This window comes from Akebia trifoliata, chromosome 11 (assembly GCF_017979445.1).
Source record: "Akebia trifoliata isolate Shusen 1 chromosome 11, ASM1797944v1, whole genome shotgun sequence".
NCBI classification, from domain to species: Eukaryota; Viridiplantae; Streptophyta; class Magnoliopsida; order Ranunculales; family Lardizabalaceae; genus Akebia; species Akebia trifoliata.
This window is the reverse complement of record NC_141385.1, coordinates 254,694-279,411: the sequence shown is the minus strand read 5'-3', so window position 1 is coordinate 279,411 and position 24,718 is coordinate 254,694. Positions and strand designations below refer to the sequence as shown.

Genomic DNA, 24,718 nt, shown 5'->3' with positions numbered 1-24,718 from the left:
AGTGCTTTTTAGGGTATCAAATATATTTTTAAGGTAGCTCATCTTCATTTTTAATAAATTTATAAATGGAGAATGCTCCATTAAAGAAGTTGCCAAGGTCAATTTCCTAAAAGAATTTGAAGTTAAGTATTTTTGAGACGAGATTAAAGAATTTTTAATTAATATTGATGCCTTAAACATACTTCGAAATGTTCAAGTTTATTACCTTATATTTATTATATAAATGAACAGATTTGAAAAGTTTACAGAAGGTTAGTAAGACCAACTATGTTTTATAGAGTAGAATGTTGGGTTATCAAAAAGAGTCGTACTAGAGTGACCTCGAAGGGGGACACTTTGACGTGGTGGCATGCACATGTTCGTAAATGTTTTTTACTCGTATCTTAGAGAAAATGCATCTATAGCCATGCACACACCACCATGTCAAGATGTCCCCTATTGATGTCACTCCAACATTAATCTATCAAAAAAACATCTTAAAGAATTGAGTATTGTAGAGATAATAATGTTAAGATGGATGAGTTCAAGGACTAGCAAAGATAAAATTAAAAATAAATGATTCGAAAAAATATAGGAACTGAGTACTGGATTAATTAATGGGTCAAAGGATCCCTTGACTAATGAAAAATGCCTCATGGAAAAAACACATTATTCCAACTTTTTACATATAATATATCCAACAATTGAGATTCATCATCAAGATAAGTTTCCTTGAGATATGTGTTATCAAGATACGCATAAATCTCAATTGTTGGATATTGTATCTAAACTGTCGGGATCATGTATTTTCTCATGAGTCGATGGATTCCAACCGTTAATTAATATTTCGAACAACAATTAAATATAAGGTCAATAGATAGTAAGTGAATATTCTTATACTACCCCTTGTTGGTTCCGAGGGATAAATGAGACCATATTAGCAGGAAAAAAAAAATGTAAGGACATTCACAAAGAAATGAATAAACATTATTCGTCATGGTAAGGATCTCTAACATTGAAGCTTTTTCTTGTGGAGCAAATTGTTCAAAGAATTTAGTAGTTTTTTGTTTAGCGAGATCATCTTTAGGTTGCAGTTGGTTGCCGGGACAAGAAAACAAATTGATATCCTATCCGATTCCTTGTTAATTAGACTTTGCTCTACTATTTTTTTTGTAGATCTTGAGTTCTTCCTTTGTATCTTTCCCTTCTTTAAAAGAAAAAAGAATTATAAATAGAACGGCGAGAGTAACCATAGAAATCTATATGTAATCTAGTATTCTACACACTGAAAAAGTACCCAAAATTTCAAAATTCAAAATACAGAAATACACCTCCATTTTCTAAAATATACAATTGGTCATGGAAAATTAGGTTTTCTTACAAGGAAAATAAAAACAATAAATAGCCATCAAATTAAAATTCTTATCCCAATGATTTGGGTCAAATGAACATCCAATCAATTTTATCTAAAGTCATATCTTCTGTTATTGAAAGAGTTGGGATCCAAATGGGTCTCCCATTCCTATGGAATAGGAAAGGTGTCTAGTGCCAAAATTTAGTTGGTGCTTAAAACACATCGGGCTCACCATGTACACATCCCTATTAGTTTTAAAGCCATCCAAAATGTCTCACGTAGACACCTGAAATTGCTATACAAACGGGACACCATTTTGGATCGCGACTCTTATTGAAATTATGCCCATTTATATATTCGCTTACACTATCGCTATACCCATTCTTTAGGTCTTCCACTCATTCTTTTAGAATCTTCATCTAACATATATCTTCTAACTAAAATTAATTGACCAAAGCCCAATTCTAACAAATTTGCAACTCTGGTATTGTGGCTAAAGCTGGCCTCCATTTTCGACACCTCTCCATGACTTGGACCGCGAACTCCTCCAGCAAAGGAGGCGCATTTACACCATTATTAGACAGAATCTCAGCCAATTGCTTCTTCGTCACGATGATCTTAATACTATGGCCACCACCACAAGCTTCAGCACCATCCATTTTTTGAGGGGTTGGAGGGCTGCAAGACAAAGTGAGTTCTGGAATGAGATAATAGACTTCCCCAGACACTAATTTTCTGTCTGAAGGCAATGGCAAGTGAGGCTCTGCATGGTGCACCAATGTGTAGCCATCGTAAGGCCCTGAAGTTATCTGATCAATTGGAGTTGAAGCCTTGAACTCTTCTTCTCCTCCATTGAAGATCACAACTTTGATCTTCTCTTGAGGTGGATAACAAGGTGAGACCAAGATATCTATGCAGTTTCCCATGGTGGATAGAATCAATTTGATTCTGAGAAAGAGAGTTACAATGTTTGTTATATAAATAAAATTTACACATAAACATATATAGTTTTGTTGATGTCACGTTTTTGTGGTAGATCAACGTGCTTGCCATCTTTTGGTATTTAATTTTAATCTAAATATGTAGTACCAGTACTCCCAGGAGTTTGATTGCAATCCATGAGCCTGATTGGTAAATTCTTTTTTTCTGGATCAGTAATTTTCATTATGGGTTGGTATCCTTGATCTTAAAGCGAAAAATGCAACAAAGCCAACTATTGCAAATCATCAATCAAACGGATCTTGTTGATGTCCCAATATTCATGGATCGACACTTGATGATGTTTGGAGTAGACTAGAGGAACAAGATTGCAATCCAACTCCTTGAAGTAAGAGATCAGCATTCAATTAAGTATTCCCATTTTTGTATAGTTATATATCAATCATCAGAGTCAAATGGCATTGTCAACCCACCTTTAACTTCATCTAGAACAACGGCACATAAGAGTCAACCCTAATGGTTTGTTTGGATTAAAAGAAATCAAGAGAAAAGGAAAGATAAAAAAGTGAGTTTCTCTCCATTTCTCTTGTTTGGATTATCAAGTGGGGAGAGAGAAGAAAATTAATGGAGTGAAAAACGAACCAGTTTTTCCTCTCCAAATCGGAAAGAAATTGAGAGAAAATAAATGTTTATAACTAATAAGAGCACTAAAAATTACAACTCTTCCATTTCTTCTCTCCAAACTTAAAATTTTCTTCTCTTTTTGTTTAATTTTCTTTTAATGAATTTTTTTTATCTTCATTTCTCTCAATCCAAATAAAATGTACGAGAGAGACATTATTCGACCTTTAAATTGAATAATCCCTTCTAATAATCAGCCTTCATTAAACATGTACATAGCATCTCAACCTACTTTCTTTTAAAATCACCTATTGGTTTTACTCTCTACTTTTTTTTTTTTTTCAAGTGCATCCATTTCTAATTGTCTTTCCTAATTTTTTCACTCAGCCATCTCAACATCCTCATCTTTGTTGCACTCAATTTATTAAGATAATGCTTCTTGAATACTCAACATTTAGGATCATAAAACAAACTTAATCTCTTATTACCTATAAATTTTTCCTTCCAGTTTGATTGGTGTGCATATGACACTTAATACTCTTATAAAAACAACAAAACAAAACTAGAGGTCAACTGACCCCCACCGAAAAAAATAATAATAATATAAAACTCAGTCCACCCTCCTAAGATCTGTATGTGATGTGTTTAAACACGACAACATACAGATTTTTACACACATCACATACAGGTGTGTGTGTGTGTGTGTGAGCGCAGGCAGGCGCATGTTTTGATGGGTTATAGATGCTTTATTATGGTGGATCTCCATTATGATTTAACCAACCTGGCAACACATCATTGATAGAAGGTGTTGCATCTAGTTACAAGATCCAACCGCCACTCTTTCTTTGCAGAAGCCTAAATTCTAGCAAGAATGGCACCAGTGAGAACCACAACCGCTGTTGCAGTATTTATAGAGATACTTCAACTATTTGCCCTGCAATTCTCAATCCAAGCTTTTATGGAGAAGAACCCATAAACAACTCTTATTAAAGAAATCAAGAAACATGTTTGTTGGCACCATTGGTAACACACCTTTCATAAGAATCAAAAGCCTTTCCAAAGCAACAGGTTGTGACATAAGCTCCTAATCTCTCAAATTTCCTTTTTTGATCTGTTTGTCGATCTGAAGCTCTCGCCATGCATTCTGTTTCTCGTTCCTGGTTCTCTTGGGCGCTGATCTGTGAGATCCTTAGTAATCTGAAATCTCCATTTTGCACAAGGTACTCACACAGTATCGTGCTTACTCACACAGTATCGACGCAATTCAGATCAGATGAATGTCACAATGCCACCTCAAGTGTGCCACGAAAAAATAAAGGCAAAACTCACAATGCATATATTTTTTTTTCAGTACAAAAACTTAAGACATAAAACCGAGTGAAGGGTAAATTAGACGCCATACATGAATTTGGGCTCTCTATGAAACTGAACAACACAGAAAGAGAGAATTTGAGAGAGGATCCACACACCGTTTTAAAGATAATATGGGGTGGAAGCAAAAAGGTATTCCTCACATCCAAATCCCTCATAAGGATTAAGCAGAGATAAGTTCAGGTGAATTCCTAGACTCCAACCACGACTTAGCTGCAACTTTTGTGGTAAAAAACCAGCCAATTTTGTCTGGGGCCTCATGGAATGGAGCATTTAGTTCCCTCAAATGGGATTCGAAAACACTTGCCAACCCTTTGTCCGAGTACTTGTGCTTGCCATGGCCTGTATTAATTCCAAGCAAAGGAGGTAGTTCCTCGCCATTCTCCAGTGCTTTGGACAAGTCACTCATCCAAACATGCAATGCAGTCAGAGCTGCCCCTAGTGAGAGACTCTTCAAATGCAAGGCCCATTGCGTCGGAGATTTTGATTGGATATCTGTGTATATCTCAAGAGTAAGCCCCATATCTAATAGCTCACAAGCTCTTTCCAAAAAATCAAGGTTAACACAAAGATCAATCAAGCAGTTGCAATAAGCCTTCCTCACATCTTTGCTAATGGTACCAAAGAGCTCGTTGGCTTCTTGTTTGAACATCCCATCAACATTTTCCTCCTCTACTAGTAGCTTTACCACATAACCCAATTTTGAGTTAGCCCTCTCGATGCATGTAACCAACTTCCCAAGTTCTTCTTTTGGGGTTTGGGTCATCACATTGAGAAGACAACCACAGAATCGATCATCTGGTTTGATACCCAATTCTAGCAGACGATTGAATGTCCTCACAACGTCATCTGTCCGATTCGCTTTTCCATAACATTGGATAAGCGATGTCAGGACAAAGATGTTAGGCTCAAAACCGGCCTCCAACATCTCATTCAACATTCCCTCTGCCTCCGAAACCTTCCCACTACATGAATATATGGTAATCAAGGAAGAAAATGTCCAACTGTCAGGTTCACAATTTTCAGATTTCTTCAAGTCTTCAAAAATCTCAATGGCCTGGTCAGTGTAACCGATATCAGCACACATTGCTAAGATGGTGTTGTATAGTATTACATTCAACTCTAATCCCTTCTCCTTCATTTCTCTATACACATTGAGAGCATCTTCCCCATAACGGGCTCTCCCGTAGGCCCGTAAAAGAGATGCATAGGTCGCCCAACTCGGCACAAATCCATTGTTAATCATCTCCTTATAAAGAGCTTTCGCCTGCCATGGCCTTCTGGCTCTCCCCATAGCATCCAACAATGTGTTATATATAACCAAGTTTGGCTTCACCCCAAGAGCCTTCATTTCTTCATACACATTCAAAGCCCCATCAAAATTACCCGACATACCATAAATCCTAATCAACGTCGAGAACGTCACCAAATCAAGGCGCCATTTTTCCGCCCTTGCCCGATCATACAAGCTCAAAGCCATATCAACGTTACCCGCTCGTCCATAAGCATCAATCACAGCCGAATATGTCACATTATCAGGATTACACCCAAATTGTGGCATCTTCTCAAACCACTCCACAGCCTTATTTGGCAAAGAACATATCCTCGCACAGCTAATTATCGTAGAAAACGTAACATTATCTGGTTTAACACCTCTCTCGAGCATTTCTTCGAACAACAACACTGCTTTGTCAAAACTCCTACTTTTTCGAAACACTTTAAAAGTCACATTATAAAGAATTGCTTCCCTCTTCGGTTTCAATTTTGTCTGGAAGAATTTAAGAGCAAGAACAGCTGTTTCGGGGTTTTCCATGTTATTGAGAACAATTACAGCGTCTTGTTCTAATGGGTACTCGCCCAAACCTTTCAAAACGTTAACAACATCTTCTTCGGTTGGATTACAAGAATTCAGAGACTCAGAATATTTCATAAGAGAAGCGTACCTAGCATCGAAGGATTTCTCCCGAAGCTTCGAAGCTCTGGGATTTCTGGGGTTTACCCAGACATAGTTTTTGGAGGAAGAGGTCGTGTTTCGAGATTCTTGAGTTATAGGAGGATTTTCTGGTGGGTTTTGAGATTCTTGAGGGATTGGGTCTTGCAGAGAGACCTGTGAGAAGAAAGAGTTTCTTTGTTGAGAGATGAGAGAGTTGTGTTTGAGAGGATGATCGAAGCTTCTGGGCTTCCATGAAAATGGAGTTGTAGTGAATTGGAGAACTTGAGAAGGAGAAAGAGAGTTGCAGAGAGATTTGTGGTCACAGTAGAGAGAGGAAGGTGAAGAGGAGAGATGGAATGCCATTTCTCCTCTCTTGGTGTGCTGGTTTTTGACAGGTTGACAAATTACCTTAACAACTTATCGAGTGTATACTGTATAGCCATGTATGCTACCTGGTTAGCTCGGTTCGGATTCGGGTTCGTGCTTTACCACCCTAGAATAAATCTGGTTCGTAAGGGTAAGTACCAAGTAGAGATAATTCATTTCTGTGGTTGGCTTTTCCTAAATCCCTATTTGATAAATATAAATAATTTAATATAGTAATCCAAATTTTAAATATAAACCATGAAAAAAATATATAATAAATTGATTTGATTCATCAAACCAAATCAATCAAAATTAGGTGGTTTCAGGTTTGATTGATTTTACAAATCCAGTACTAATCCTATCACAAACTGGCTCTCTATGTGCTAGTTGGTGGCTTGGACTAGGTGGAATGAATTGGGTAATGTAGGTGTGTGTAGTGTACAAGTGGGTATGGCCAGATCTCATTTTGGCATTTGTATTTGAGATTTTTAATTGGAAAAGAAATTATAAATCTTTGTCTTAGTACCTTATCATTTAAATTCAGGTCATTAGAGTAACTTCAATGGCAATTTTATATAAGTTTCTCTCAATTTAGTATTACGAAAAACAAATTTATATTTGACACTTACCTCTCCAATGTTTTTTCTATAAAAAAAAAATGAGATTATTGTGTTTTGGATGTCAATTTGATAAAAGTAAATATTCTAAAAGGCATTTTTTTTTACTAATATTGAAGTGACCTCAAGTTGGAACCTCATATCGCACTTCTTGACGTGAAAGTTTATGAAAACTATTGATGCTTTTTTTTTTTTTTTTTTTCATCATAATACTAGTGAAAAAAGCATCTATAGTTCCTATCCACTTTCACGTTAAGAAGTGTAGAATGAGGTTCCAACTTGAGGTCACACCAGAACAATTTTTTATTTTTTATTTTTAACTCAAAAGATACTTTTCTACATTTTGAGATATGTTAAATCTAATGCTACTTAAGATATAACATATTTTATATTTGGGATGACTTTAATATCTTGGAGTGCAATTTTTAGTTGATCATGCCAAAATTTGGCATTGCTACCCTCAAATTCTTGGGGCCACCCTCCAAAGTTCAGTTGACCCTAGACAGGGGCGGAGTCAGGATTTAACTCATGTGGGGGCAATGTAAGAGTGAAAGATTTTTTGTGAGGGCAACGAAGATTGCAATTTTTTTTGTGGGGGCAACATAACAATGAAAATTATTTTGTGGGGGCAACTAAAAGTATAAAACAAATTGGGAGAGCAATAGTTCATTACTCCAAAGAAGGTTTGAAAATTCTTATGGGGGCAAGTGCCCCCATTGCCCCCACTCTAAATCCGCCATTGACCTTGGACTCAACCAATTGCACGTAGGGCTTTCCGAGGGGGTGATGCATGTGACCTTGGGATTAGTCTCACCCAAAGGTGGGGATACCCATTATAAGACGCGTACAAAAAAAAAAAGTTCACTATAATTAGTTTAGGGATACTGTTTGATGTAATTATTTACCAGAATATTTTTTACTTATAATGTTGTAAGCTTAGGTAACACAAATATAAGTCCAATTAAAGACCTAATGGCATCAAGGATGATGCTATGTTCTCTCACCAAAACATTTTCCCTTGTGTGTGAGTCTGCAACTGAGAGATGGGCATGTTTGTCATTTCATGAATAGATAAGGTTAGTCTCCTAAAACCTCAATACTCACCCATATCCACATATATAATATTTGATATAGGTGATGGCTAAGGTCTCAGGGAAAGAAAAATGGCTAAGATGACTCTTTCCTCTGCTACCACTATTCCTTTTCTCCTTTCACACCCATTATCAAATACTCTCCCTTACACTTACACTTGCTTTTGTTCACCTAAAAGAAGATCTCATGATTTCAAGATTCATGCAAATTTAGGTAAGATTATAAGCTCTATCTTTCATGATTAATTCTGCTATTTTTATTTTATTTCTATATGTGTGTTGTTGGCCATGTGTGTGGATTTGATGATAACTGGGTTTTGTAGGTGGGGGAGATGGAGAAATCAAGAAAGCAGGGAAGAAAAAGTTCATCACTAGAGAAGAAGAACCTGAACAGTAAACATTTTCTTGGCTTTTCTTTCTTTTAGTTAAATTTTTTATTAGTTTAGTAATTTTCTGCATGATTTGGAAAAGTACTAAATTTAGTGCTTTTATTTCTCCTCATGTTCGTTAAACTGGAATTAAAAATAATAATAAAATAATTAAATTAATAGATTAAAATATATGAGAGTTGCTATTGGCACCCCAACTTTTACTTATTACATCCCAATTTCTTAAATTATTTATCACACCACACTATTCAAACCTTACAAAGGTTTGGCTCAAATTATTTTCTCGACAACGTAACAGTCAGTTTTACAATTTTAGTAGTTGTTTGCAGCTATGATTAGGCTCATGTAAAATCTTAAATAAATAAAGAAAGGAGAGAGCTTCTATTGGCACCCCAACTTTACTTATTTTCTCATCCATTCATTTATTTTCTTTATTTTTAATTGGGAGGCAATGAGTAAAAGTTGGGGTTGCCAATAGCAGCTCTAAATAAGGAAGCATGAATCACATCCTCGAATCATTTGCAATGTTTTATATCCACTAGTAAGTAGTAAGCTCTTTTTGATATAGTATCCAATGACATCCATTATTAGTTAATTTTATCAAATCGTAAAATTAATATTTAAATTATTCTACAATGTCTTATTAATTTCTTTCCCGGCTAATAAAAAAACTATGATAATTAAGACAACCAATTATTAACTATTGAAGTTTGATATTTAATTTCAATTAAAATCTTTTGCAATGCCCAGTAATCTGTATTCTAATTATTTTAATCATGTGGTTCTTAATATTTTTTTATATCAGTTATTTAAGAATTTATTTATGAAAATGAAGAAGAAATGGTTTTATGGAAAATTCTTGGATGAATAATACAGGAAGCTTTTTTAGGGTATTTATAAAGATTGTATCAACCAAGATATGAAAATATCATTGTATAAATATTATAATTTATTAATACATCCTAATGTAGAATATCTTAATGAGTTGTGCCAGGTGACATTGGGATTTTATTGCGAATTGTAGATGTGTCTTTTTCAAGATACAAGTAAAAAGCACCTATGGTTATGCGTGCATCACCACGTCAAAAATGTGTGAATCGTAATAAATCGAATGTCACCTTAGCATTAGTATATCTTAATTGATATTGTTACATATATTATTTTTCACCATTAACTTGAGATACATTTATAATGACATAATGTATCTCATGCATCATATTCTTTTACAGAAAACATTTAGAAGTGATACCAATACTTGATTAGAAGGTGCGCCGTCTCTTAGTAGCTAACATGTATTTTGCATCTGTATGTAGGTATTGGTTGACAGCGGGAGAAAGAGAAGGAGAGAATCCCATGAAGACACCCTTACCTTACATCATCATATTTGGTATGTCTACTCCTTTTGTGATATTAGCCATTGCTTTCGCTAATGGTTGGATCAAAGTGCCCGTCAGATGAAGATTATTATTATTGATGAGAGCAACATCTGCGTGTTCTGATGCCGTTGTCCAATTCCTCCAACTCAATTATCCATCCAAATATCAGATGTGTATTATATGCTTTCACACCTCTAAATGTTAATTTTGATGTAATTTTATTCTCATAATCTAAATTTTTTCAACTACCCCAAAGTTTTTCCCTATAATATGTTTTATTTATGTGTAGAAAACGGACTGATCTCCCAAAATTTAAAACTAAAATCTATCAGTGAAAAATAATTTTTTTTGAATTTTTCATTCAAAGGTATTCAGATTTATGTCCTCTAGAACCCGTGGCACTGAATGATGTTTTTGGATCTCACAATTTGATGTGTACTAAGATTTTTTAGATGATTATTTAGGGATATAACATCTTGTGTGATTTGGGCATGAAAACTTAACCTATCTTAATATCAATACCAAACAAACAATATACACGTTTGTCTTGTGTTGGCTATTTAAATTTAGACTTGATATTGCAAACTAATGATGGCCCTGCAATACTAATTCTTGTTCAATTTCGATGGTGTTCTAGTGTCATCGATGAATCTCACATAGAACAACCTCATCTAATATTATTTTTATAGAAAGAGAAACAATATAAGAAGAATATAAAGAAGTATATAAATGTTTATAATGTATATGAGTTATCCCAGTGGGGCATGGTGATTTTGGGGCCATAAAGGAAGTATTCCTTTGTTATATGCATTGTATTCACGAGCCCCGTTCGCTATATCTTTGAATAATGCAATTGCATGTACAATAAATTAATAACAAATTATGAGAACTGCTCTCTTTTAAGTTTGAAATTCGATGATGATAAAAAATTAAATTTAAGTCCTAATTGATACATGGCAGAATGACTTAATAAGCAAAGTGTCATAATTATGATATTTTATAACACTTTACTTTGTGCGCAATTGGTATTTTAGTTTCCTTCAATATCTCATTAGTTAAGGAAATGTTTGTTCTTAATAATATCATTGAGAATGACAATAAACTCTTAAGAAAGCAATGGGTTATATAATACTTATATAAAAATAAAAAATAAACAAATGAATTATAAATGAAACTTGCATGCATTGAAGAAAAATGAAATATTGTTTGTTTTTCATAAATAATGTCTAAGAAATGAAATAGGTGTGAATTTTTCAAGAAAATGAACATGTCATGGGCTTACCGAGAGAAACACTTGCAAAAATACATTTAAGACGTTGCACATATGTAACAACATAAAATGCGAAAAGATATATTGTGCATGACGATGGGACCCACGATTTAATTTAAGGTGAAACCCACTATTTAATATTTAAGTGTTCGTATTTTCATTTCTGAAAAATATTTACATATTTTCTTAGTCACTTATCAGTTTTATGATAATTTTTATTATTTTTTATGATTTGATAGATTGAAAATGGCAGATTTCATTAGATAAAAATTAAGGTTTTTATTTTATTTTATTTTATTTTATAATTTGAGAGATTTACTGGGCAGGTCTATCTGTTGCAATTTTATTATAAAAACTCCCCTACCTTATCAAGTTTGTTATGTGAATAAACCTTACTTTGTGAATAAGGTTAGCATGACTAACTTAGATAGATTTCAAATCTTACCAAGGGTCATTGGTCCCACATGGATCATCAAATTTTTAATCCAACACTTCAGTCTTCTAGATATCATGCAAAAATTCAGATTTATAATAATAATAATAATAATAAATTCCTTTTTAGCTTGATCGTAAGTGTTGAAAATGGATAGCTAAAAACTTTGAAAATTAACCTTTTGATTTTTGATACTTTAATAATCCTGTTGCGTCATATCGTGTTTTTGGATGTCACAAATTGATTCGGCTAAGCAATAAATTAACATCGTTGATTTGAATTTTATGACGTGAATCCCCCACTTCAATGTATGTTGATAATAAATTTCATAAAGTAATAATGTTCCCTTGGAGTTATCTGTAAGAGAATTTTTGTAATAAAAATGCAACAGTTAGGTGTGCCAAGTACATCCCTCTCTCTCTCTCTCTCTTTTTTTAATTTTATAAAGACAAGGTAGTCTTTTCTATTAGCCTCTTTCACAAAACCTAGGTCAAAGGGGCATGTGATTCGTTTAAAAACACAAGGGTATTTCTAATATTAATCAAAATGTAGAGGGGCATGCCTAAATCACCATGAAAATAATATTAGCTCTTTGTTTGATAGGGAGCATCAATTGATATTCGAGATCCGAAAATCCCCAAATCATCACTTTTCCAAACCCAATTAGGGTGCCAAGGAAGGGGAAACATTCAGTAATTTCAGCCCCTCTACCTCTGGTATTTCAAACTTATAGTGAAGCAAATAGGGCTGTCAATGGCCCGAGTTTGGTTTTGGTTACAAACGATTCGATACTAATCAGCCTATTAACTATATGGTCCTAATAACACTACTCAAAAGGCCTATCCGAGTCCACAATTTATCAAAACCTTATTATTATTAGTTATAATTATAATTTATTTAATTTTTGTCAAAATTATAAGCTAAATTTCAAATGAAAACTTTTCTTATGTGTTCTGGTACACCTTGTAAAAGTATTTTCTGAGTTGGCGTATATGGCAACCTTGGTTGGGCTTTAACTTGGCTTTGTGGGCCTCAAATCAGAAAACTTATAATTTAATTAGGCATGAAAATGAGTGGAAATATAATATAATATAATATATTACATTTATATGGAAAGGCATGAGGCATCCTTATCCAGACCTTTAATTATTGAATCCGAATGGATCGGATTTTCGGTCTGATTCGTTTTATAGAGAGGTCGAATTCGAAGAACACGTGTAGTACATTTAAACCAAATCCAGAAACCACAGGACAATTCCTGGGCCCACATTCCCACATGGAACAACCGTGCATCTCGTTATACTGTGGCACGTGTGCAATAAATAAGTTTTTAGTACAAACGCAACTGATGGAGAATTCTAGACTTCACATATGTATTTGTAAATGGATCAAACAGAAACTGATTGGACAATCATGACCGTTGGTATTTTCATCAAAAATCTATTAGACCCACAACTCGAGTCAAGGTATGTTTATAGTGCTTAAGTGTGCCGGTTATATAATTCTCCCGCCCATAGGTTATTGTGATTTGCCCGCAGAAATATTTCGTTTTTTGGGTTTTAGGGTTTTCTTCAATCTTCGAAGCGAGTCATCTCTCTGAGTCTCTCTACCGAAAATTTTCCTATTTCAAGGTAAGAAATCTAATCTTGTATGATCTGATCTCTGTTTTTTAATTGTAGTTTCTGTTTTTTTTATTTATTTGTGTACCTAAAATTTGGATTAGAAAACCCTAGAACTGAAAGGAATTTCTATGTAAGATCTTGAAAGAAGGCCATGGATGAAGGTGATGGTAGAGATCGAAACGAAGCGATCTCAGCCGTTGCAGATGAGGTGTTTTTAGGGGAAGAAGATGACGATTACGAAGATCTCTATAACGATGTGAACGTGGGCGAGGGTTTCCTTCAATCTCTTCGTAGGAATGAAGATTTGGAGTCTAAGCAAGAAGTTGAGAAGAAGATCGAGTCGGGTGCTGAGTCAACCGGGGTTTTGATCCCTGGAGTTGTTGTTGGTGGTGGTGGAGAAGGGAAGGTTGAGAAGGATATGGGTGTTTCTGGGGTTCCTCCTAGATTAGAGGGTTACCAAGATTTAGGGCTTAGAGGGAATGAGTTTGCATCAAAGAGTTCGGGGTCTGTTCCAGGTGGTGGAGGTGGAATTAGGGTTGAATTGGGTCAGTCATCGGCGAAAATGGGTGAAGGAGAAGTTCATAATAGCGTTCCAAATAGTGTGCCATCTCAGAGGATTGTTCAGCAATCACATGGATTTGGTGTAGGGAATGAGGGGTATGTGAGACAAGGTGGTGGAGGTGGAATGGGCAATGTGAATGTTAATAATGGTGGGAATGTGAGTGGCGGTGGTGGTGGTGGGACTATTCTTTATGTGGGTGATTTGCATTGGTGGACTACTGATGCTGAACTTGAGGCAGAGCTATCCAAGTATGGAATTGTGAAGGAGGTGAAATTTTTTGATGAGAAGGCTAGTGGTAAATCAAAAGGGTATTGTCAGGTTGAGTTCTATGATCCTGCTACAGCGACAGCATGTAAGGAAGGAATGAATGGGCATATTTTTAATGGGCGGCCGTGTGTTGTAGCTTATGCTTCACCTTATACTGTTAGGAGAATGGGAGAAGCACAGTTAAACAAGAATCAGACGATGACACAACCAAATCTTGCTCAAGGGAGAAGGGGAGTGGGTGATGTTGGAGGAAGAAGTGGCGGTGGTGGTAATGTTTCAGCGGGCGGGAATTTTCAAGGTGGTGATGGGGGTAGAAACTATGGGAGGGGCAACTGGGGAAGAGGTAATGCTCAGGGAATGGGAAATAGAGGACAAGTTGGGCAGATTAGGAATAGAATTGGTGGAATGGGTGGAAGGGGTATAATGGGCAATGGTGGTAGCAATGGGTTTGGGCCAGCTCTTGCAGTGGCTCCACCAATGCATCCTCAAACAATGATGGGTCAAGGATTCGATCCATCTTACGGAGCACACATGGCGAGAATGGGTGGTTATGGAGGTTTTCCAGCTGCACCCATGCCTCCTTTTTCGGGAATGATGCCGTCATTCCCCCCTGTGGGTGGTGTGGGTTTGCCTGGGGTGGCTCCTCATGTAAATCCTGCTTTCTTTGGGAGAGGCATGCCCACCAATGGAATGGGAATGATGCCAACAACTGGTGTTGAGGGACAAGGCATGGGGATGTGGTCAGATCCAAATGCGGCCGGATGGGGTAGTGAGGAGCCTGGTGTCAGAGCAGGAGACTCTAGTTATGGTGAGGATGCTGTGTCAGACCATCAGTATGGAGATGTAAGCCATGAAAGAGGGGGATGGCCTAATACGATGAAGGAAAAAGATAGAACCTCAGAGCGGGATTGGTCTGGGTCTACTGACAGGAGGTATCGAGATGATAGAGAGCCTGGTTCAGATAGGGATGTGCCAAGGGAAAGAGATGTTGGTCATGATCAGGAGTGGTCCGAACGAAGGTATCGTGATGACAGAGAAACAGGTCGAAACCGGGACAGGGATCGGGGGGAACGAGAATATGATAGAGATCGGGATCGGGAATATGATAGAGATCGAGATCGGGATCATGATCGTTATAGAGAGGAACGAGACAGATACGTGGATCATCATAGATACAAGGAGCGTGATTTAGAGTATGACAATGAGTGGGACAGAGGTCGGCCATCAAGTTCTCACAGCAAGTCACGGCTATCACGTGAGAATGACCGGCGTTCAAGGTCAAGGGATGTTGAGTATGAGAAGAGGCGTCGGCTACCCTCGGAATGACCAAATGATTTGCAATTCCTTGCAGACTGCTTTGTTATTTAGGGTAAGAAACAGAAACTGAATAAACTGTGGAATCATCTGGTTGTGCACACTTTTCATTATGTCGTATTTTTGGGGTTTCTGGATTTGTTGACAGTGGCCCTCAATTGATATGTTTTATGGCTTCATTTCCCTAGTTCTCTCTCTGAGAGATTGTGGTGTCATTTTCATAATGGAAAAAGTAAGTTCTAAATCTAATAGGCTCTTATAGTTTTGTTTAATTGTGTCTTAGTAATCTGGTATGCAGCATTTGTGCACATGGTATTAGAAGATCATATCTTCATGCTCTGTAAAATTTAATTTCATTATGTATTGCCTCTTTTTATTAGTTTAAAGTTAGTTTTTTTAATATTTTGAGCATTGGAAATGTTTTAATTCATTCAAACTCACAAGTTCAGTTGATTTTATTGCCAAAAAAGGTGTCTGTAAGTCAGCTTCTTTGAAAATAGGAAGTGTGATGCTTAATTCAATTATTCTCTTCTCATCAATACTATCAAAAATGTGCGGTGAAGGAGAAAAGGAGGCTACATTAAATCTAAACAGTTGATAGGATTATCAACATTAAAAGAAAGATACATTGAATGAATTATATTCATCTGGTGCCTCATTTTCAATATGTATGATGTCTCTCCACACTGCCTCCGTTGTTTTCTTTCATATTATCCCTTTGATCCTTTCTTATGTCATGCTTTTTGGTTTTTATTGAGGTAGAGTATGTCATGCTTTTGTTTTAAATGGAATTTCATATTCCCATGTTCTTTTCCATTTTACCATATAAGTGGCAAACCATTACCTCTTTCCATAAGGCTCTAATTATATTAACCTTTTGTGAATTGTTGTTTCGTAAGTGCTAGTTGTTTTTTAGACCTATTCATGGTTGTCTCTCCCAGATTATATATCTAAAATGTTCCAAATCTGTGCTCGATGGACACAGAATTGTGGTTTGAGCAAGACTGCGACACTTTACTTGATACTTGTGGGCTCAAACCCAAGATGCAGCCACATTCATTAGTTTATGATGTGACAGCACTCCATGGCTTTCTCTATGAGCTTTGCCCACTCAACTTATTATATTCACATCTAATTAGTTGTAGGCATTAATTACAACTGAAAGAGTTACAGAATTGGCATTTTTTGTCGGAGAATCAATTTCATTATCTTTTAACTACTTTTTCCACAATTGTTTTCTATTATAGCTCTGTCTAGTTTTGTCTTAGCACTTTACAAATACTGTCCCATTTTTCTATGGTTGGGACTTAAACCTATTATTGCTCTTCTTCTATAATTTCTAATTGGAATGTAATTATTTAGTATCACTTTAACCTGTTGAGTCTATCTGCAGTTTGAAGGGCACTTGAAATTAGAGAAGAAGTGAGGAAATTGTGTGGCTGCTTTGCACCTCTCTTTGTTGGACCTCAGATAGAAAAGAAGCCTAAAACTCGACACAAGGAGTCATGGATTTTCCACTTTTCCAGGATTATTGATGTAGATGTAGATTTCTCTTTTTCTTTCTTTTTTTCTTTTTGTTTTGACTTCAAACAGATATTTACGTCTACACATTTTATTTGGTTAAATAGCCTTAGACAAACCTGAAATGCTTGAGGGATGATGATGGTTTTGAAGATGGAATGTGCAATGTTGTAGTTTTTGTAGAAGATAATGTTTCATTATGTGTAAGAGCATGTAGGACAGAGGATGCATGATTTTATTTTTCTATTGTATCATTATTGTTTATTGATGATGTTGACCATGTAATTTGCAACGGATTTATTGAAGATTAGTACAATACTTACCCGATTAGGAAATTTTATACACCATATTTTCTACTTCGTGATGAGGTGTGTTCCTTTTATCACTTTTATTTTTATTTTTTTGGATTGTAAATAAAATTGCCCACTGCATGTTCTTTAAAATTCGATGTATTGGGTGTTTATGCAATTGATGATGTGATCATATGGAAAATATTTAATGGTGATTTTAATCACTTAATAGATCACCTTATTCAGAAAGGTTTTGATGTTCTCCATGTATGTATGATGGTGGTGTTTTGGAGTTGGTTGAGGTTAGAAAAGCCTTCTCAAGGTTACTTCACCAAAGTAAATAAACAATGATGAGTAAAGAAGTCAGGGTAATCCTGCAAGGAAGGTAGGAATCAACGTCACTTCATCGACAAGTTGCTAGCCAGATCAAAATTAGAGGGAGGTAGAATCAGTGCCATTGCAGTCACTTGTACAGTCAATCGTGGAATCAGATCAATCATCCCACTTATATCGGCAGTTACTTCACTTCAAAGGAGATGAAAACTGAATTTAACTTAGTCGTGCATATCATGAAAATTGAGGTTTCTCATTTACAATTAGCTCTAAAAAACACAGATAACTTTATAATTATATACATGAAAATAAATGTGCAATAGGATGATGTGCTTTCCCTTTACTTAATCAAAATGATTATTTTTACCAAGAAGAAGGAGCGATGTTTTGTGAACCCTAGCAGGTTGAAGGTATGTGAGCTCTTGAGTGGAATCAAAGATTCTAAAAACTTGGTTATCATAAATGTAATGCAACCAACAAATTTTCACATATGGAGTTCTTTTGCCCTTTGATCTACACACTGACACTATCTTAGATATAAAATGGAGCAATGCTTACAATGCAATCAACTTAATCCATTCGTAATTCTATTCCGTATTGAATTTAATGAACCCCCCCCCCCCCCCCCCCCAAAAAAAAAAAAAAAAAAAAAGGGAATTCTTGCAGAAACATATAAATCAAGTTCAGAACACACCCAAGTTCGACAATGCCTAGTGTAGTCAGAAACAAGCTCGAGTCAGGCTTATAAATGACTAAGTGCCTTGAAAAGTTGCCGAACTCTTATGTAAGATCGACTTGAGTTACACAGGGATATGAGCTTACATGATTAATTAAGCGTCTTTATTTTCTTAAAATGTAGATTGCAGTTAGAGTTTACATCATTATAACGCCATTAATGCTTAATATGTAGATATACAATTAGTGTTACTAATCAATTTCTGGGAGGTTGGTATGCAATTTAATACTCATAAAGGGATCATTTTTCATTTGGATTCAAGTACAGGCATTGTTCCTTTATATAATCAATTACTTCATCCGCAATAAGATATTTGACCGATAACCCTCTTGAAATGCATTCCCTGAAAAGATTAACAAAAAGAATAAAAGACGGTCCTCTTTCAACCAAACATGTTATTTATCTCATGCATGTTGGGAATAAATAGAAAAATCATTTACCTTACTCTTGTCGAGCTGATCTGGTTAGGTACAAGTTCATCCACTACTTTGATGTTATTCTGATGAAATAAATAGGCATGAAATTTAGAATGGTATTAGTTCTCAAGGAAGTAAAATATTGAAAACTGGTTCTTTGGCTCTACCTGAAATCAATGGACGTGTGCTGCTCATCGCACATCAAGTAAGATCCAATAATAGATGGAGCATCTCTTGGATACAGTCATGTATGTCCCTTAATTGCATTGACCAGACAATCCTAATTGCTCTATCAATTGCGCATGTGTGTGTTTTGCTTTCGAACAGTTGGAAATGAAAATATTTACAACTGCTAAAACATGTTCATGAATCAGATATGGTTATTGACAAACTTTTGGGACCATAGCCTTATCGACGTGGTAACCAGTCAATAAAACCCTGATTGACAAGAGTATACATATGTACACTGAGTGTTGCATACAGAGCACAGACACCCATATCCATCATGAAATTTGGGAGTCCATCATAGTAAACTTAAAAAAAAAATAAAAAAATTATGGAACCACCAAAGATTCTTATTATTACCTTATATTCATTCAAAATTTCATCAGCAGATATGATTTTCTCAATGTTTTTGCCTTCCCTACGAATGCAGACAATACCATAATCTTTGCATATAGTCTGAACCTGTACAAATTATAGAGGACTATTTGATCAGTAATATTTTCCAGCTAACCTTAAAGGTTCTAAATAAAGAGAAAATTTTGTTTTTCTTATTGAAAGAGAAAGGAAGACATTCTCAAACACCATTTTAGGACAAAAGCATTTCCTTGAGTTGATCATAGACAGAGTCCTACATTCCAGGTCTGCTGATTGGTTCATTTTAGTGTCCTAAGAAAGCAGTGTGTTCATGGAAGAACACATTGGAAAAAACAAATGAAAAAAAGAAGGAAATATACGTATACAGAGATATACCTGTTCACGAATCCAAGCACCAGGAATACCAAAAGATTCAAGTAGATCAGAACCACAGACAAGCATGACTTTGAGGGATTCTACAAGGAAAACAAAAAAGCAATAGGTCACATTCCACCCAAAAATAAAAATTAAATAAAAATCAACTATAAATGCATTCGTATTCTGATTATGCCTATTACATGATAAGCCACATTCATTAATAATGACATTTGAAAATGAAATGTCATCGACAGAAATTAGAGATGTATACTTTACAGCAAGAGAACAACAGTTCATGGTAGCAAATAAAGCAACAGTTATCAACTTAAAAACACTCTAATAAGATTATCTCATCATGGATGAACAATTAAAAGGGACCAACAAGGTATCAAAAGAACTAATGGGCCCAAAGTCAAAAGAAAATTTTGCGTCATCAAACGAAAAAAAAAAGAAATTCAATACTGATAAGACCAAAGTAGTTCACAATTTGCACTAACTGCTTCAAGACTTAACAAGATGAAGAGTATGCAGAATGGTAGTAAGGAGATTTCCACTATTAAGTAATATCAAATGCACATTAATGAGGAAAAAAAAAAAAAAAAAACCTCTGGAAATTGATCCATTTTCACACAAGCAACTCTGGATTCTAGCCAAAATGGTCAAAGTGCGTTGGTAGCTACTTTGGTTTGCCTGCAAAAGAAATATTAGTAATTTTAGAACAGTAGTAAGATTATTTACAGAAATGCTCGCTTGGAAGTTGTTATAGCTTTATCATTTACCAATCCTAGACTCCAAAAGATAGGGTTGGGGGGCATACGCCTGTGGATAGACAAACCCACTCAACATTCCAGCATCAATCACATAATGAGATGAACCATTATTATTACAGAACAACTTCATGACTTTGGAGAACTTGAACCCACAAGTCGATAGCTCATGTGGTTAATCATACATCCATATTAAAATTCAGAAACAGACCATCTTATTTTTTATTTTTTGGTATCCCAATCTTGAAACTTGGTGGATTTCCTTTAATGGGAACACACTAATCAAAAGCCAGCTCACGCACAGCCTAATCATGCCATGATATTGAGTTGTTTTGAAGCATTGATCTGGTTCCAACTGGAATCCTTGGCCAAGATTCCATTGAATAATCTCAAGAATCTATAAACAGCTGCTTACAAGGATTATGAATATATGTACCTACTACCTATAATTCAGAACGATTGTTAAAAAAAATCAAGCTCTTACAAGATAACGTGCATAGCAATTAGCATGGACCTTCAACTGGATTTCCCATGTCTGCCAAGAGTTCAATTTCTTGGCCCATAGGAAAATGTAGTTGGTTTTCAATACAAGATTTTACTCTAGAGAGTTAATGCAAAGCATCTATTTGATAAATCAATTTCCATTATGGATCCAGCCAGTTACTTGTATAGTTGTATGTACTAATTGAAACTTCTGAAAGTAAGAAAAAGAAAAAAAAAAAAAAAGGGGGAATTACCTACATGGGATTGGGCACAGACAATGATAACTGATGGAAAATACCTCCACTGGGACAACAGTTCCAAACAAAGCAGAATTAACTTAAGGGATCTTTCCTAAGGTTTCGAGTACTTGCAAGGTCACACTTATTCTTGCAATGATCATGCATTAGTCATTTGACAGAGCTTAACACTGCTATTGTATCAACGTGTATTTTAGTGTATAATTAATGTTTATGTGCTAGTTCTAAGGTTGGAGTTCGTAAGCGATTTAAAGAATCTGAATTGATGCATAAGAGTGATGTTCATTGGGGATTAGTATATTACAAAATGATTGATCTATAACTGAAAAAAGTTCAAGAACCCAAAACACTTGATTGCATTGCAACCTTTAATTCAGTAATAAATCAAAAGGCTTAGCAATCCCCATGTAAATGGATCTTCTACCTTCAGCGGGTAAGTTCCTTAATAAATACATCTTCCTTTAGAATTGTTTTCATTCTCAATCATAATGTAGAAAAAAAATGTATAGAAGTTGGAACTTGGGATACCAACAAATACATTGGTACATTATCACAACCATGAAATGATGCTTGTCAATATAACTAAATCATTATTTTAGCCAAAAAACAAAGAAATTTTGTTAGGTGTAAAAAATTACCTCCCATGAATCCACCATTACAAAAGATGAGCTTTTGCAAGCAAGATCACACAACTGAATTCGATGTTCAGCAGATATAAGGCCCTGCAGAAAGAAAATAACACTTGGACATTGTGCTTTGTATTATTGTGATGATATTTAAACCTGGAGAGTAACAGTATATACTATTAGACCGATATAAGCAAGCCCAATCCAACCAAGGCTAGGCCCAAGCTAACCCAACAAGTGACGAGGCCGATCAAACCACGTTAAATCCTAGCCCAAGTCATACCCAAGGCCAGTGCATAGCCTAGTTTTTCGTTATTATAAACATTACATTGAGACGAAATTTTGAATCTTGGCTCATATGATGTCATTGAGAAGTCCCCACCCCCCATTTTTTGTATATGTTATTATATCCTAATAACATTACATATACTTAATGGAATCAAACTTGATAAAGATATTTACCGGTGCATAAAAACATGTAAAGTGTGATATATATTAATATGAATTGTTGTAAGATTTATTTTATAACATAAAACAAAAAAATTTCACCGTATTTTACCATGGTTTTGGAGGATATTTCAAACTATTTTGGGAATGTTTCATTCCTTTCTTGGGAAATGTTTTGGTCCTTTCTTTGACCAAAACATCCATTCGAACCCATGACATGGATTTAAAGGATTGTAATATTAGTACTCACAAGAAAAATGAGACACAACTCAAAAACTAATATTTGCATATGTTGATGGGATGCTACAAAAAGACACATACCCTCTTCTTGTATGCATCATTCACAGGTGACATGTAGCCTCCAATAACAAAATAACCTTCTGAATTCAATGCATCTCTTGCCAGCTCTAAGCATCAAAATAGAATTTGTGTTACCTAAAGATAATAAGTACTATTATAATCAATAAAGTTTAGATTCTACGATGAATCTTTATTACACCCTATAGCTCCAATACTCACATTAAAGGCACAATATAATTAACTAGACATAAACTGAACGTTATTTTTAACATTAAGGAATAGTTACACATTCTCCACAGAGGAATACATGGCATTGAATAGAATGGAATGAAGGAAAATGTTCATGTAGCCAACACTAAATAGTTGGCACAATATTTAGATGATTAAATGATGAAAGCTAAGAAAGAAAAAAAGAAAACAAGTACATAACTTACCAAACATGTGTAAATGCATAGAAGTAGGAGGATTGAAACTTCCAGTTGATACTAATACAACGCAAATCACGTCCCTAGTTTAACAAGAGAGGAAAAAAATTCAGTCAAAAATGAAAATTGCAATCCTATAGTAGCTATATGGGCATGAAAATCCATTGAGTGTGTGTGCACCAATTGAACTTGATTCCTATTAAGGAAATTGCGAATAGCTAAGATATGGCACAAAACAGTGAGCATCCCAATGTCCAAACGACCCCACCTTATATATCTCTGATACCCAAATACGGAAAAGCCTTGCTAGTGGTTCTTCAATTCATTTTCATATATCAAAATTTGATATTCTTTCTAAAAGATTAGCTTGTAATGTGCCTAAGATTTTAAAAATTTTACAATATTAGATGGTAATGAATTCAATATAGAAATAAACCAGTGTTTTTCGAAAAAAGATACAAAACAATAGCACTTGAAAACAACTAATAAACCCATTCTAGGTCAATGAGAACAAATCAAAAGCATTTCAACATGAGAAATATGGTGAAACCCAAACAAACAAACAAACTCACTTTGTTACAGTATCCAATGAAGCATCTTGAGCCATTGATCCCAATGATAATTTATTTAATGGCAGTGGAATATCCATGATTTCTGAAACAAAATTAACCTTTATACAGTAAAGTTTTCAACTTTCAATCAAAGAAAAATGGATCATTTGTAAAGAAGGGAAAAACAATCAAGTTTGTTGTAGAAATTAAGCAAAGCATTCAATGAAGAGTTAATTCCTCAGTGAAGAAAATAAGAAAAGTGCAAAGATTACCCGAGAAAATGACAGAAATAATCTCACCCCTTGGGCATGATCCAAAATCCAATATATAAAACTGGTTTAGTTTTCGAAAAGACATGAAATCAACATGGGTCCCGAAAATTCTTCAATTTATTTTTATTTTTATTTTTATCTTTCGTAAAACTATTAATCTAGAGAGAGAGAGAGAGTCCAAATTCCTAAATACTCCTTACCTATATGCCTTTGTGGTAGTGGCAAAATGGGTATTTCACCCTATACTCTTTTTTTTTTCAACTTTGTAAGCATGTGTGCTGTCCCACACTTGCAGATTTGATGACTCTCTCTAATCTAACCATGGTTTTAAAACTTATTTCGACGGCTAGTTTCGTCATTCCTCTCGAACAAGTTTTCTGATATGTTTGAGTCATCTTGTTCAACAATAAGACAAATGAATCATGATTTTAAACTTCATCGGATACATTTAACTTGTCTATCAATTTAGTTGGTGGACTATACAGAGACATATCGAACAAGTCATCTCGGTCTTGGTCTCGGACAAGACTTAAAACCATGAATCTAACTTCATATAAATACTTTTTCTTAGAGATGTTTTGATCTAACTAAGTTGGAGAGCGAAGAAGACAAGAAAGACTTTGGGTTTGGTGTTTGTGATGATTCTTGCTCGAGCAAGCCAATCCAATCTAATAAACAAAACTGTAACTATGGTGTGACGGTTTGACAATTCTGGACCAAATTGCGCCTTTGCAAGATCTTCTTCATCCTACAAATTCCAAAAATGAAGTTTTGTTTAGAGTTTTTGTTGTTTGTCCTCTATGCTTCACTCATTAGATTTTGCTTGTCCCGGT

The 24,718-nt window shown here is 35.2% G+C and overlaps 4 protein-coding genes across 9 annotated transcripts; 2 read left to right on the top strand and 2 right to left on the bottom strand.

Moving 5' to 3' along the window:
* Positions 1-4,206: 4,206 nt before the first annotated feature.
* SVR7 (pentatricopeptide (PPR) repeat-containing protein) lies at positions 4,207-6,621 on the bottom strand. The gene has a single exon (XM_086457204.1). The coding sequence runs from the start codon at positions 6,558-6,560 to the stop codon at positions 4,428-4,430; it is 2,133 nt and encodes a 710-aa protein (XP_086313330.1). The 5' UTR covers positions 6,561-6,621; the 3' UTR covers positions 4,207-4,427.
* A 1,691-nt stretch (positions 6,622-8,312) lies between these two features.
* On the top strand, positions 8,313-10,284 carry LOC147390082 (uncharacterized). The gene is made up of 3 exons (XM_086457266.1): positions 8,313-8,485; positions 8,595-8,664; positions 9,974-10,284. Exons 1-3 carry the CDS (start codon positions 8,344-8,346, stop codon positions 10,116-10,118), a joined length of 357 nt encoding a protein of 118 aa, XP_086313392.1. The 5' UTR covers positions 8,313-8,343; the 3' UTR covers positions 10,119-10,284.
* A 2,928-nt stretch (positions 10,285-13,212) lies between these two features.
* On the top strand, positions 13,213-17,367 carry LOC147390081 (uncharacterized). Of its 3 annotated transcripts, none has more exons than XM_086457205.1 (3): positions 13,213-13,370; positions 13,497-15,559; positions 16,898-17,367. In XM_086457205.1, the coding sequence occupies exon 2, from the start codon at positions 13,513-13,515 to the stop codon at positions 15,514-15,516; it is 2,004 nt and encodes a 667-aa protein (XP_086313331.1). In that variant the 5' UTR covers positions 13,213-13,370; positions 13,497-13,512; the 3' UTR covers positions 15,517-15,559; positions 16,898-17,367. The 3 variants fall into 3 exon arrangements, 2 of the variants coding, with proteins under 2 accessions (XP_086313331.1, XP_086313332.1); XM_086457206.1 differs by having other exon boundaries at positions 13,242-13,370; positions 13,463-15,559; XR_015182478.1 differs by adding an exon at positions 15,653-15,736 and having other exon boundaries at positions 13,252-15,559.
* Positions 17,368-18,592: 1,225 nt separating this feature from the next.
* Positions 18,593-23,990, bottom strand: LOC147390080 (nicotinamide/nicotinic acid mononucleotide adenylyltransferase-like). 4 transcript variants are annotated; one of them, XR_015170337.1, is made up of 11 exons: positions 23,886-23,990; positions 23,635-23,716; positions 23,072-23,145; positions 22,659-22,744; positions 21,903-21,986; positions 20,363-20,447; positions 19,776-19,855; positions 19,386-19,487; positions 18,968-19,149; positions 18,825-18,883; positions 18,652-18,727 (listed from the first exon to the last, which is right to left on the bottom strand). XR_015170337.1 is itself a non-coding variant. In XM_086417443.1 (10 exons), exons 1-10 carry the CDS (start codon positions 23,968-23,970, stop codon positions 18,625-18,627), a joined length of 840 nt encoding a protein of 279 aa, XP_086273569.1. In that variant the 5' UTR covers positions 23,971-23,990; the 3' UTR covers positions 18,593-18,624. The 4 variants fall into 4 exon arrangements, 2 of the variants coding, with proteins under 2 accessions (XP_086273569.1, XP_086273570.1); XM_086417443.1 differs by lacking the exon at positions 18,968-19,149 and having other exon boundaries at positions 18,593-18,727; XM_086417444.1 differs by lacking the exon at positions 18,968-19,149 and having other exon boundaries at positions 18,593-18,727; positions 23,913-23,990.
* Between the last annotated feature and the right edge of the window lie 728 nt (positions 23,991-24,718).

Excerpts from the sequence above, each read along its gene's own strand:
- SVR7 (XM_086457204.1), bottom strand. The coding sequence starts at position 6,560 with ATGGCATTCCATCTCTCCTCTTCACCTTCCTCTCTCTACTGTGACCAC.
- LOC147390082 (XM_086457266.1), top strand. The coding sequence starts at position 8,344 with ATGGCTAAGATGACTCTTTCCTCTGCTACCACTATTCCTTTTCTCCTT. Across the intron at positions 8,486-8,594 it reads CAAGATTCATGCAAATTTAG|GTGGGGGAGATGGAGAAATC; the intron begins GTAAGATTATAA and ends TGGGTTTTGTAG. Across the intron at positions 8,665-9,973 it reads AGAGAAGAAGAACCTGAACA|GTATTGGTTGACAGCGGGAG; the intron begins GTAAACATTTTC and ends ATCTGTATGTAG.
- LOC147390081 (XM_086457205.1), top strand. The coding sequence starts at position 13,513 with ATGGATGAAGGTGATGGTAGAGATCGAAACGAAGCGATCTCAGCCGTT.
- LOC147390080 (XM_086417443.1), bottom strand. The coding sequence starts at position 23,970 with ATGTCTTTTCGAAAACTAAACCAGTTTTATATATTGGATTTTGGATCA. Across the intron at positions 19,488-19,775 it reads GTGCTTGGATTCGTGAACAG|GTTCAGACTATATGCAAAGA; the intron begins GTATATCTCTGT and ends TAATTTGTACAG. Across the intron at positions 18,728-18,824 it reads ATCAGCTCGACAAGAGTAAG|GGAATGCATTTCAAGAGGGT; the intron begins GTAAATGATTTT and ends TAATCTTTTCAG.